Below are 13,219 nucleotides of genomic sequence, written 5' to 3' on the forward strand. Positions count from 1 at the left end.
GCGTTGACCTCAAGCAGCCAGCGCTCTCCCAGTCTGTCTGGGGCTGTACTCTGTTAACTTATTTATAGTTGGCTTGAAGAGAATGTGTTGAATAATACAAAGGGGCAGGCCAAGCAGACCGGACTGTGGCTGCACAGAGCCTTGAGCCCTTAGCGGAGCTTCATGTTTCCCACTGAGGGCCCTGTGAGGCAGCTGGACAATAGAACAAACAGCACTGCAGAATGGAAACTAATTTGCTCCAATGTGAATTAATCCTTTGCGGAGGAAACTTGCCAATGCTTTATAAAACAACAATTTTATAAGACATCAAATTTGCATGTCATGATTATGAAACAGGAAAATCCTCGGTAGTCGGTACTGATTAAGAACACAATATTTGTATTATTACAATGTATGACCTTTCATTCTCAGCTCTGTCTTTCTCACTTATCACCTAGACTCTGCATAATAGGGTGTTTTTAAATCAATTTTGCATTGATTAAATACTAAATGGCAAACTGTAAAATTAAACTGATGATTGATAAATTGTAATCGATGACATATGATACTGTAAATTACAACTTCTACTTTATATACTTATTATTTGGTGTAATTAATGTTTTCAAACCAAATAAACATCTCGGTAAAGTTTGAATAGCCTCTTGTTTGTTGGTCTTTGGATTTACATACTGCTTTGATGTTGTATCAATAAACTCATTAAATTGCTATTACACCTGAATCAGTGTTAAACCTAACAGGCCATTTGGACTATCCAGATTAGGCAACTAATAATTGAGCGGGTAACTAAATATTCAAAAAACACTACGTAATCCCATAGTCCATCGCTTCACTTTCTGCATTACCTAATCCCATAAACCATCGCGGGGGGCGGGGATATGGCTAGTTGTCAGAGCAACCTGCATGTTATTAGCCCCTCCCCGCCCACCAAATCATCCTCGGCCAATCAGAGGCTGTAGAAATGACATCATTGTTATTTTCAGTAGAGCTCCAGCTTAGAGGTGGATAAAGTTCGTCTCCACGTTGGAAGTGATAGAAAATATTATCGAGACACTGTGTTTACTTTGTGAGAAGAAAAATATCAAATCAAAGAGGATATTTCAGCTGCGAAACCGCTGACCGCTCGTCGACCGGGGAAAAGGTTTTTTTTTAATGATCGCACAGCTCACAAGAGAAAAGTTTTCACAGGACACAAAGTTGTCAAGTGAGTTGAACTTCAACAATAGGCGGACTCTATCCAAGGCAGCTGTGGGAGATAGCGAGTCACATTTAGACATATCGCTCGATTTTGTTGGGGGGAACATTTTAATGCTTGGACTTTTGATCGGACAAAAACCCTCCCTCACGGTAATTAAAAGTTTATGTCCACCAAAATGGAAGCGACATTCTACGACGAGTCAGTGAATGCGTCTAACTCTCAGCGCGAGGGGACGGGGGTGTATGGGTTTAACCCAAAAACCCTCAAACAGACCATGACCCTGAACCTGAACGACCCGAAAAACTTCAAACCCCAGTTGCGATCCAAGGCCATCGACATCCTGACGTCGCCTGATGTTGGCTTACTGAAGCTGGCCTCGCCTGAACTAGAGAGACTGATCATCCAGTCCTGCAGCGGGCTGACGACTCCCACCCCGACTCAGTTCATCTGTCCCAAGAACATCACCGACGAGCAGGAGGGGTTTGCCGAAGGGTTTGTGAGGGCACTGGCCGAGCTGCACTACCAGCAGCAAATGCCCGGCGTCAACCCTGACGCACAGACCGGTGTAGCCAACGACTTGACGTCTGGCTCCGCCGTGTCCGACAGCGGGATTCCCTACAGCTGCACCGTGCGCACCGAGCCGCCGGAATACACCAACTTGGGCACTTTCAGTCGCCCCGTGGCTTCTGCGCCTGCACCTGCTGGAGGGGAGAGGCACCCATCTGCCGGTTACCCAGCCGTCCCGTCCCAGAACCACATCGACCCCCAGCTGGCAGCGCAGCACCCGCGGCTACACGCCTTCAAAGAGGAACCGCAGACGGTGCCCGAGATGTCCGGCGAGACCCCGCCGCTCTCCCCTATCGACATGGAGACCCAGGAACGTATCAAAGCCGAGAGGAAGCGCATGAGAAACAGGGTGGCCGCGTCCAAATGCCGGAAAAGGAAGCTGGAGAGGATCTCTCGGCTAGAGGAGAGGGTCAAAACCTTGAAGAGCCAGCACACGGAGTTGGTTTCCTCTGCCAATGTCCTCCGGGACGAGCTGGCCCTGCTCAAGCAAAAGGTCATGGACCATGTTAACAGTGGCTGCCAGCTCATATTGACGCAGCAGCTTCAGGCTTACTAGACTGCCAAGAGAAAGGACCGAGGGTTATTGTGTTGGGGACCAAATGCAGCTCCAAGTGGCCTGATAGCGCCTTGCAGGGGCGTCAGTTCACTAAACCGTAAGGTATATGTTGCAGAGTTCCCTGCATCTAATACCAAAATATCCAAACCTAGGTTAAATCCACTAAATTTCTGTGGACAAAGTGGAGCAGTGGCTGATAACTGACAGTTTTGACAGATTATAAAGCAGATCACCAAACTATCTTGCACAGACGCAGAGGGAGCATGTTTTTTCTTCTAAATGCTTCTCTGAGACATCTTTTGAAATGTGGCGCTTTTGGGGGCATTTTGGCTCCATCTTTCCCATTCATAATTCTAAAATACACTACAGAATCAAATTTCGGCTCGGTCAAGCTAAGGTACAGCGAGTGCCAATACCTTTCCATAACCAACTGAAGCTCATGCAGTCTTGTGCTCTGACAGAATGACAGACTCCGTGTGGGATCAAGTTGCAATGGCCAGTGACACCGAGTGAGCCAGGCCTTGCCCAACAAGTCTCCCACTATGTCCAGTAGCAGTTTATGCATATAGACTTGAATCTAGCACTGAGTTTTCTCACCAGCGACGATATGTACAGAATAACACCATTTACAAATATTTCACACCTTTAATAAGGACACGGATTCATAGGTGTGTAGGTTTACTGACAAAAAGAGAAAAAAAACTGCCTTACTTTCTTAACCTTTACATTGATAAGTTTGTGATATAGGTGTAACGTCTGTTAGACCTTAAATAATACTTTGTAATACTATTTTTACGCCGTTTTTGAGCACTTCAGAACTGTACATATGACAAATAAAATGTTGGACACATGCAAGATGACTGAGTGCGTGTTCTTGTTGAATAGCGTGACAGCAGCAGGCAGGTGTATGAAAAGATAATTACACAAGCGAATACGGTCTGTATAATGCATCACACTAAGTGTTTGTTGTTGGAGGAACTGGGACGGACAGGATATTGAGTCACTCCAGTGCAGTGTAGCGCTCGTGATGGCTGGGGACTCTACTCGACCGCCCATTGGCCAGCAGGGCGTAGGAAGTGAGCTGCAGGCAAGCCAAATATGGCAAGGGGCGCAGTGGAGAGGCGCTCAGTGCGCACCAGGACGGGTGGGTGTGCGTCTGAGCCACACTCTCGCACTACAACCGGTAATTGCTAGAGGCAGAGTCTGAAGCGTGAGACAGATCTGTTTACACATGTTGGGAAATGTGGCGAGGTACAGAAGAAAAGATTCTGTTTCATGGAATATTCTCAGAGTCAAGTCTGTTAGCCATCACAGCAGAAGACAACTTGTATAAACAGTAGATAACACAAGATGTAATAGCCTAGTTTTTTTTTTTTTTTTTTTTTTTTTTAAATCGTGGCCATTGCCTTTAATAAAAAAAGAATCCAAACATGGCTGCTGTAAAAAAGGTACTAGCTTATATACATTTACATGGTTTACCTGAATAAGATGCTGCACACAAAAATGGAAAATAGGTGCACCGAGACAGAAAAACTGGGCCTCAAGTCCACTGCACTCACTGTGGACCAACATTATCAATGATGGAACCAGCTCTTTAGCCATAAACATGACAAATTTCAATGTTTTTAGGAATACTTATGAGACAGCTTGAACACATCACTGCCTGACAGCTTTTAAGAAAGGTCTAAATCCTCTTTTTTAGGTTACTGTGAATTGTAATCTAGATGTAATCCCAGATTTAGGTGTTATCCATGCATTGGCACAGTGTGCACCATGACTTCACCTCTTTATCAGCTGCAGCGCAATCTGATACAATGAAGAAAAATGAGTCGTGTCCAATATTTGATTGTAATCTAGGCTACTGAATTACAGCACAGGTCTAGTACACGTGATGTTGTACGCGCTGCAACTCAGCTCTGGCTCAGTCTAAGGCTCTTAAGTGGCACAGTCATCACCAAATTATAGATGCACCTCCCAACTAACACTGACATTTTTTTCTGTTCATTGGTCACAGTTGCAGGTAAAACTGAAAATTAACCAGGCACCACTTTCACCACAATTTTACAGAACAGGTTTTTTGAGATGATGGCTGCTTGCCCCACCAAAGTGGCTGGTAGAGCAGACAAATATACTGGACACAGTTATCATTTGCCTGCATTTGGTTTGTGGTTGGCATTAACTGATCACCCCTGCATCCAAAGTGCTCTACTCCATGTTCTACAATATCTTTCTGTCCACTGGTGATGCTATTTTTCCAGACATTTTCAGGTTTTCAGTTTTTGGACACATTGATCCCCTTTAATTTCACTTTGGAAATGACTGGCTTCCTTTTTTGTTGTTGCTGATCGCATTAATAGTCCATCTTTGCCTGTGTCAGTGTGTCTCAGCTGACGAGCACGCCCTCCTTCCCGGCAAGGCGTTGCCGGTGCACGTGGTCCTGCTCTAGTTCTTCATGGCTGGGGTGCCAAAGCCGTGACAGGATGCGCTCCATGTTCAGGGCGTACATAGTGTGTGAGGGCATCACACCACGGTGAACCTGTAGAGAGTATAATGAGGCATTTAGTTTTAAAAGAACATCAACCCAAATACATTTGATGGTACAAATGACAGCACACTAGATTTATCAACAATAGTATTGGCAACCACTGTGTGAATGAACAAACCTCATCTGAGCCTGATCCTTTTACCTGTAAAGCCTCCAAGAGATCAAACATGCTAATTGGAGGGAGGGGTGCAGGAAGGCTGTCAGCCGAACAAGCCAATAAGTGAACAGCTTGTTGTTCGGCTTCATCAGGTGACACTTGCGGTGGTGGGCCAGCAGGAAGAGAAGCACTTGGAGGAGGGCTGGAGGACAGTAAATCAGAAATTGCTATAGGCTGGCACTTTTCCAAAGAAAGTTAAAAAGGGCTAGGAGACAAGAATATGATCAGAGTTATCAGTAGCCTTTATTGATACCAAAATAAATCAGGTAATTGTATTACTACAGGAAGAACGAAGCATTATAAAAAGTACCAGAACAAACACTGACTTGCTGGCTGAAGAGAGCTGCAGCTTTTCCCTTACCATTCAGTGACACTGTGGTAAGCAGCAAGGCTGTTCTTCAGGTAAGGTTGTGGTGTGACATCACTGCCAAAGGCATAGGGGAAGTGACCATCACGTAACCGATATGCCTTTCTCCGGGTGATGACGGCAGTCAGGACATCTTTCAAGTGGTGCTGAAAGAAATCAGACCACGAAACGAGACATTCCTCAATCTCCAAGTCAAACACTGTTGTTAGTACTACAAATGGTAAATGGGCTGCATTTCTATAGCGCTTTTCTCGTCTGCCGACCACTCAAAGCAATGTTTGCCTCACATTCACCAATTCACACACTTTCACACTGATGGCAGAGGCTACCATGTCCATCATGAGAAGTTAGGGGTTCAGTGTCTTGCTCAAAGACACTTTGACTCTCTATAGGGATCGAACCAGGAATCTTCCAATTACCAGATAACCACTCTAGCTCCTGAGCCACACTGCCCCACGCCTAATACTACTTGATAAGTAGTTAGAATAAGGAAAATAATATTACTTAGGCTTTTCGAGTATGTCATAAACTTAATTCACTGTATTTGGCTCTACCTGCTTGGTCATCATATCCACATTCCTAATAACTGCTTGCCAAATATCTTATGCATATAAATAATAAAATATATGAATAATAATGAATAATATATGAAAGCACAAATGGTTATCCATGCAGTATCAACATTGAATCCGGTCAAAGATATTATAATGTTTGATTTTCTCCATATATTGCCAAAGCCTAAATCAGTTAACCATTTTCTGCCCACATTTTCCACCACTGTGTAAGTGTACGCAAATCTCTACTGGAGATCAAGTCTGAGCTAGTAGCAAAGGAAGGGAACTCACACATAGAAAACACACATGCATGTCTGCTTAGACACACGTACACATACACAATAGAGTTCAATTATACCTAGAGTCACACGTTTACATTGTACAAAGGTAAGCGTACGCTCACTCATCTGTCTTTAATTCCCACACACACAGGACGACATGCTACACACCTCCACAGCATAGATCATAGTGCTGACAGCTTCCTCTGTGACATTGTCGAGGCCCAGCTCAAAGGCCGTCACCATCATGCGGGCCTCCAGCTGACCCCGTGTGGGCAGCAGCAGAGTGTGTGCACTCAGTCGCAGCTCTTCCTCCTCGCCTCCCACCTCCCGTGGGCTGAAAGGCTGGGCAGCGCTCAGAGGGTTTTGAGGCTGGAAGCGATGCTGAACACAAAAACAGAGAATACATACATCCAAATGAAGCTACCTGCCATTTCGTCATTTACACAGAAATTTATTCAGTGTCACCAACATGAATAATATAGGCACAGTGTCATCGTTTATCGTTAGGCTATTTGAATTACTGCAACATCACAGAGGGCTAATTTTGGCTTAAGTGCTCACTCTCAAACTGAAAGCTTACATCAAATTTTTGTCTGGAGGAGAATTTCTTCTTTCCTTTTGGTTTGCCAGGCTTTGAAGCAGAGCCACCTGTCCACTGCAATGACCCTGCTCCCTCTGGAGGACAGAAAAAGAACACAAAACACAGTGGATGCATTGAAGACACAAAGTAAAAAGAGGTGCTATTAAAAGCAGCAATTCTCAAAGTTTCTAATCAGCCATCAATATTTATAGCCTCACAGGTTTCTAAATCACCAACACTTTTAGTTTCACTTTGGGGATGCGCAATATTGGATTTTTAACCATTAGGCTGATATTTTCCAACTCTTTTGGCCAATTGCTGATGCCAAAGCAATATATACAAATATTTTTTCCACCTAATTGCAGAAAACATTACAGGAAAGACTCCTGTAGTAGAATTAACATCTTATCATGCCTACTCTTATGATGCTGAGCTGGCAGATGCAGACATAAAATACAATGCTTTCCAAAATGTAAACATTCAAGGGCAAAATAAGACAACTACTTCAACTTAGGTTATGTAAAACACGCCATATGTATTTTAAATAACATTTTCTTTCAAACAAAACTGTAAGATTCCTCCTACTCAAACAGGCTTACTCTTTCTGAGACAATCCTGACAACAGCCACAAGCAGGGCAAATATGACCTATTTCAGACATCGGCATGTCATATCAACAGAAATCCTCATGTTGGATCGATGCTGATATTTCATTTTAAAGCCAATATTGGTCAATACCAATGCCAATATTATCATGCATCCCTAGTTTCACTATTTAGTAACTGACAAACTTGGCAACTTTAGCTTTAGAATCCTTAAAATACACCTCAAATATATTTTAACTAGAGCACCGTGACAGATCTAATATATGTGCAGTATAGAGCAGGTTGTTAACGGCCAACCATGTCACAAATCATAAGCACAGTGAATAATTATCACACTAACACAAACAAATCCACAACCAAACCTACAGACGCAGAGAGAGGAGTGATATTTAAGAGGCAGCCTACCAGGAGTGGAGGCGATGATCTGGCAACGTGTGAGAATGGCCAGGAGAAAATCATTGTGAACATGGACTGGAGGAGGGAAAAACAGGGAATACAGAATAACCAACAATATTTTTATTATTATTATTATTTTGTAAGATAAATTCAGACTTTGCACAAAAAGAAAAAGCTTGTCTGTATACTGACCATTATCCTGGGCCAAAAGTCGACGTGCCTCAATGTCAAACTCCTCCTTGCTGATCTTCTGTTTGAACCACAGCTTCAGGTTTGCCCAGTAGCTACAGGGAGACAAAACCGACATTTCTCCTCACTATGTACACGTAACGTCAGGTAATTTACATTTAATTTGGCACACAGCCTTTATAAACATAATTTAACACAAGAGTTTCTGTTTGTTTCTGACTATTTAAAGCTGTTTAACGCTCGCCAACTCATTTCAACTGATATTCTCAATTTGGTCAGTGAAAAAGCGACCAACACATATCTTCAAAAAGTGTAAATGTAGTTGATAATGGTCAATATTTAATGAATTATGTTAATTAATGTTATACATTAGTATGAGACCAGGGAGCAGCAGATACTGGACAGAGATGCTGCAGACGTTAGCAAATGCTAGCAAGCGGCTACCTTAAACAGAGCTAAACTGCAGCGGCCGGCCCACAAATCAAGTTATAAAATGAACAGCACGGACATAAGACAAACACAAACAACCGCACACTCACTGCTTAACATTATCGCCGATGGCATCAGTCAAATTTTTCTTTGCAATCTCAAGCTCGCTAGCATGGCCTGCCATAGCGATTCATTTAGGCTCTCCGAGACGTCATCAAGCAGCGACATCAGTGTTTTTTTCCCTCCCCGGTTTCAGGGCGTGCAGCTCCACCTGTTGCACGCTGTGTGCTGCAACATGCATGAGGTTTTTCACAAAGTGGGGGTCCTGGGTGGTTTCAGGGGGTCCACACGCACGAAAACTAATTTAATTCTGTTCTTAATTATCTCACCAATCAACTGGATCACAACCAAAGCCAGCTGTATCACAGGCAGGTATGTAATTCTGTACCATATTTCATATTTATAATAGAAAAGTATTATCATTAAGACAAAGTATGAGATGCTGAACACTGGAAATTGACTTGATAAAAGAAAAGTGTCACACACTCTTTATGTAAGATATATAGAGCAGGGACGTGACAGTGTTTCTATTTTCCATATCCTGTAACCAACAACAAAGGACAAAATTATTTTTAAAATGGGTTCTACTGTAAGATGTGTATGTATGTGGAGAGTCCTGGTAATGAGAAAGTCTCTGATGTCTTGTGTTGTCTTCCAGGGTGGATCATGTGGAGTGGCAGATCTACAGATGACCTGCAAACTTGCCATTTATTCTTATATTGTCCATGATGCTCAGTGCAAAGACACATGTTCCCCCATCCTGCCATGTTCCTCACTGTGGGATCCACGGCTGAAGTAGCCTGATGGCGTGGCAAAGTAGTGCAATCCTCCACCACTAGATGGTGCTAGAGTATGGAGTAAATTCTACAAAGCACAGTAAATTTTGTACAGCAGCCGGGTTTTATTATGCGAAAAAGAAATTATCCCAATGCCTCTGAAATTAGAGATACACAGTCTAAAAAAAAAACCCTACATTAACATGATTTGAATCAAAACACTAAAGCAAATCCTAATTACTAACATCAGGTATATATTTCCTCCAAAAAAATATATAAAAGAAAATGATTTCATCCTAATGAAATACTGACTTGAGATCTTGAGTTTCATAATTAACTGCCTTTGGATTCTTCTACAGAACTGCAAATTCTCCTGTTTCCATAAACTCTATAAATAAGGGAACAATGACACATTATTTTTGCCTCTTGATTAAAATGTTCATTGTAAACTCATAACTCAATACATTTTGATCGTTCCCATGGCAAAATATGCAGTTCCCAGCTATTTATATCTCTGAGCTGCATGCTCTGCCAGTAGCTTTTGCTTGCTGATACAGCGTGGCTTCTGAACTGCTGTATATGTGTTTTAAAGGCGGCAGCATCACCTGTTCTGTTGCTTATTGTTGCTGAGACTGGCCATGTTTGATTTCACAGTGACCCGCTGTGGTGTTGTGGGCTTAGGAGGGCCTAAGCCAAAGTGTAGGTGCAGTATCAGGGTCGCAGGCAGTGCAGCTGTGCGCAGGTCTGATCACTGCCAAGAATGTGTCCCTAGCTGCACAGACACTCTGAAACTGCTGGACATCTTACAGCATTTTACAACTCATTAAAAGCAAATATGAAAGAGTTTGACTTTTTCTCCCCTAGCTTGGGAAATTTCACTCGTAATGTTTATTCTTAACGATCTTACACCTCTCTTTTTATATTTATATATATAACTCAATAAAAACAAATCAGATAGAGTTCCATTTTGCCCTCCTTGTTCCAGAAATATTATCCTTAATGATGTGGGTAGTCTGCTTCCAACACAAAGCTCCGGGCCAGAAACTAATGAGGGACTTTTGATAAATTTGGAGAAAGCATCAATCTTTTATCCCATCTCATTAAGACTCTATATTCTTGCCTCAGTCAAAAATCACCCTCACGTCTCCCAGCTTGCAGCAGCTAGAATTTAAATGGGCACTAAATGAAGAGACCATATATTCCCAGTTTGAGCACCTCAAAATTGGTCACCAGTCGGGTTTAACATGATGTTCAGATTTTTTTTCCACATGTAAAGCAGTCAGGTTTGACTCCTCCTAGCGACATTACAGATCACGATTCACGATGTGAGCCTGAGCTGCTCTGACTCACTCTCTCAGTCTGGACTCAAGACTGAGGTTGATTCTGTTCTTTGTTTCAAATAAACACATCAAATCCTGTTTACCTTTAAAGGTGCATTATGCAAAATTGCTCAGGGTTGATGGAAGTGATTGTGATTGTGTCTACATGGGTCTCATCATGGGACCAGCTCATTGATAGATCAACCACTAATTCCATGTTTTTGTCAGTAGAGTCTTAAGTTGACTTGAATTAAAAAAAAAAAAAAAAAAAAAATTACATGTGTTTTCCATTTTTGTCTTGGCTTATAAATATTACTCTTACTGTTAATCCTTCTGCCATGATTGTAAAACACTTTTGGTCAACTCCTGTTATTTTTAAATGTGCTACATAAATAAAAGTGACTTGACTTGACCTGACCAATGGCTCTTCACTTCAGTCATCCCATTGCAGTTTTTCATAGTGCACCTTTAATTCATGTTTATAGACTCACATTTATGTGATGGCATGTTATTGCTCACTATTTAATTTTGTTGTGTCCTACCTTTGTATTGCCAGCCACTCTTATTTTTTAATGTGATTGAATGCGCAGTTTTTATATTTTGCTGTTAGATAAATGGAACAGCCTTTATACTGTATAATCTGTGGTACTGTAAGTCAACAGAGAATGCCTCCTTGTGGCTTGAGAGCTCTCAATAACAACTCTTTATTTTCACCACTGAGAGCAGCCTAAAATCATCAGGTCTTGTTTATAGCCTCATTGAAGTGAAAATATAGTGATAGCTAAGAGGTATGTATACCTGATTAAAACTGATGTGAAAGGTCATTTGTCCATTCACAAGTGATGAGTTTCCATTTCCAAGTTTACATTGTCATATCCTCTAGATCCTTCACCCTCTAGAAATGTATATACAGTAGATCTTTCTCTCTCTCACCGGGTAGAATGTCCAAGTTTTCTCTGGTTTCTTTTTTCTGTCCCGTGTGGCTCATTGGTTTATACTTCTCCTGTGAGGCCCTTTTGTTTTTCAGTGTTTTAACTAGGGCGTAAAAACAGCTGAGTACTTAGGGCAATAGGTCCTTTGGCTCTGCATTCCCAATCAGAGACAGACAGTCATACAGCCTGTGGCCTCAAACAGACCTCCATGACTCATGCCATTCATCAGAATAATTGGAATCATATATCCGGTGTGCACATTACACATACAGTCAACCAACATGTAGGCCATTAGTGAGGTTCTCCAGTCCACTGACGAGCTTTAAATCTACAGTGCTTTGGAAGGGCTTTTTACATAAAGGATAGCAGTTCATCATATCAAAGGTTTAAAGGTTTGGGTCTAGAATCAACTAACATTTCATTCCAAGGCGCAAGAGCAATGAAAATATCCTGGTGAAAGCTGATCTCTGTGGTCCCCAAGTGAACACTAATACACATTTTTAACAGACTAAATAGCTGTTAAATGGCAGCTGAAACTTGGCTAAAGGCAGACAAGCACACTTCTCGAGGTCTGAGTTTTCCTTTGTTATCTCTGGATCACGCTCTGTGCTTAGATTTACCTCTCTGTGCTTTTAAAATAAACTCAATTGATCCTCAGCACTAGCTTCTGTGCTTTGTGCGATGAAATGAAATATCATTCTGTGTTTTAGAGTTATAAGTGAGGGGGTGAACTCCAGCTGTCTCAGAGTGAGCTTTCCCAGATCCCCCTAAGTAATCATCCATCCTAAATGAGTGTCAGTTAAGCTTTGAGCCTGAGAAGTGTTTAGGAATAGACTTAGTCAGGGAGTTGTTTGAATGTCTCAGTGAAGACAGAAATTAGTCATGCTGCTTATTTTGAAAGAAAACAGTTCTTGTCCCCTGCGCTGATTTGCTGGTTGACACTAACTGAGCTTTTGCGGACTAATGAGTCACTCTCACGGACATTCCCAACAGCAGATGCCTTTTAGCAAACAGCAGTGGTCCGTGGAGCCAGCTTCCTCCAGAAATCTTCCGAGCTCTGTGCCATTTTGGTGGTAAAACTCACAGACAGTGGAGCTTCACTCTGTGACAAAGACGGCTTTCACCTCTGAAACCCCTGAGAGTCTCCCAAGGACCTCACCACAGCAGGGCTCGTCCATCCCCAGCCTGCTGGCCGGGTATCAGAGGTGGTATAACCTGAGTGTGGTCCCTTCACCAGAGCCAAGGATGTCACCTTCTCTGTTCCAACCTCTGACTGCATAAGGTTTTGGCACATGTGGGGTAATCTTGGTTTTCCATACCTCTGTGAGGCTATGTAAAGTGTGAGGGTGCAGTGTGTGGTGGGCAGACTTATCGGAAGACTTCAGTTACAGCTCTTGTGGTTCATATGGCAGAGGATCCCATACTGGCAGTAGCTGAGGTGGTTAGCCCAGAGGTTAGAGAAGTGGGCTTGAATCCCTGGACTGGCTGGGAAAATGTGGCTATTGAAAGTAAATGAGTAACGCTAGGGCTGGATGATGTGGACAGAATTAAATGTCACAATATCTTTGACCAAATATCTCAATGTCAATATTGTGATGATTTTGTAGGAACAACAATCGCTGCCTTCATAAGATATACAAGATCTTTGATAAGCAACCATTACTAATGTGGATTTAATGGCCAAATAGCTTGAAACAAATAACAGAACAGCC

General features: G+C 42.4%; 2 protein-coding genes across 2 annotated transcripts; one reads left to right on the forward strand and one right to left on the reverse strand.

Annotated features, from left to right (window-relative positions):
- Nucleotides 1-970: 970 nt before the first annotated feature.
- LOC115374915 (transcription factor AP-1) lies at nt 971-3,173 on the forward strand. Its single transcript, XM_030074069.1, has one exon. The coding sequence runs from the start codon at nt 1,359-1,361 to the stop codon at nt 2,316-2,318; it is 960 nt and encodes a 319-aa protein (XP_029929929.1). The 5' UTR covers nt 971-1,358; the 3' UTR covers nt 2,319-3,173.
- A 509-nt stretch (nt 3,174-3,682) lies between these two features.
- Nucleotides 3,683-8,688, reverse strand: tada1 (transcriptional adaptor 1). The gene is made up of 8 exons (XM_030074068.1): nt 8,531-8,688; nt 7,995-8,086; nt 7,812-7,877; nt 6,803-6,897; nt 6,391-6,603; nt 5,382-5,533; nt 5,006-5,162; nt 3,683-4,854 (listed from the first exon to the last, which is right to left on the reverse strand). Exons 1-8 carry the CDS (start codon nt 8,602-8,604, stop codon nt 4,702-4,704), a joined length of 1,002 nt encoding a protein of 333 aa, XP_029929928.1. The 5' UTR covers nt 8,605-8,688; the 3' UTR covers nt 3,683-4,701.
- Nucleotides 8,689-13,219: the final 4,531 nt, after the last annotated feature.

The sequence above is a fragment of the Myripristis murdjan genome, chromosome 17 (genome assembly GCF_902150065.1).
Source record: "Myripristis murdjan chromosome 17, fMyrMur1.1, whole genome shotgun sequence".
In the NCBI taxonomy this organism is placed as follows: Eukaryota; Metazoa; Chordata; class Actinopteri; order Holocentriformes; family Holocentridae; genus Myripristis; species Myripristis murdjan.

Coding starts and splice junctions, on each gene's coding strand:
- LOC115374915 (XM_030074069.1), top strand. CDS start 1,359: ATGTCCACCAAAATGGAAGCGACATTCTACGACGAGTCAGTGAATGCG.
- tada1 (XM_030074068.1), bottom strand. CDS start 8,604: ATGGCAGGCCATGCTAGCGAGCTTGAGATTGCAAAGAAAAATTTGACT. Junction 6,604..6,802: donor CCTCCAGACAAAAATTTGAT/GTAAGCTTTCAG, acceptor TTTTGTGTTCAG/CATCGCTTCCAGCCTCAAAA. Junction 5,163..5,381: donor TACCACAGTGTCACTGAATG/GTAAGGGAAAAG, acceptor ACTGTCCTCCAG/CCCTCCTCCAAGTGCTTCTC.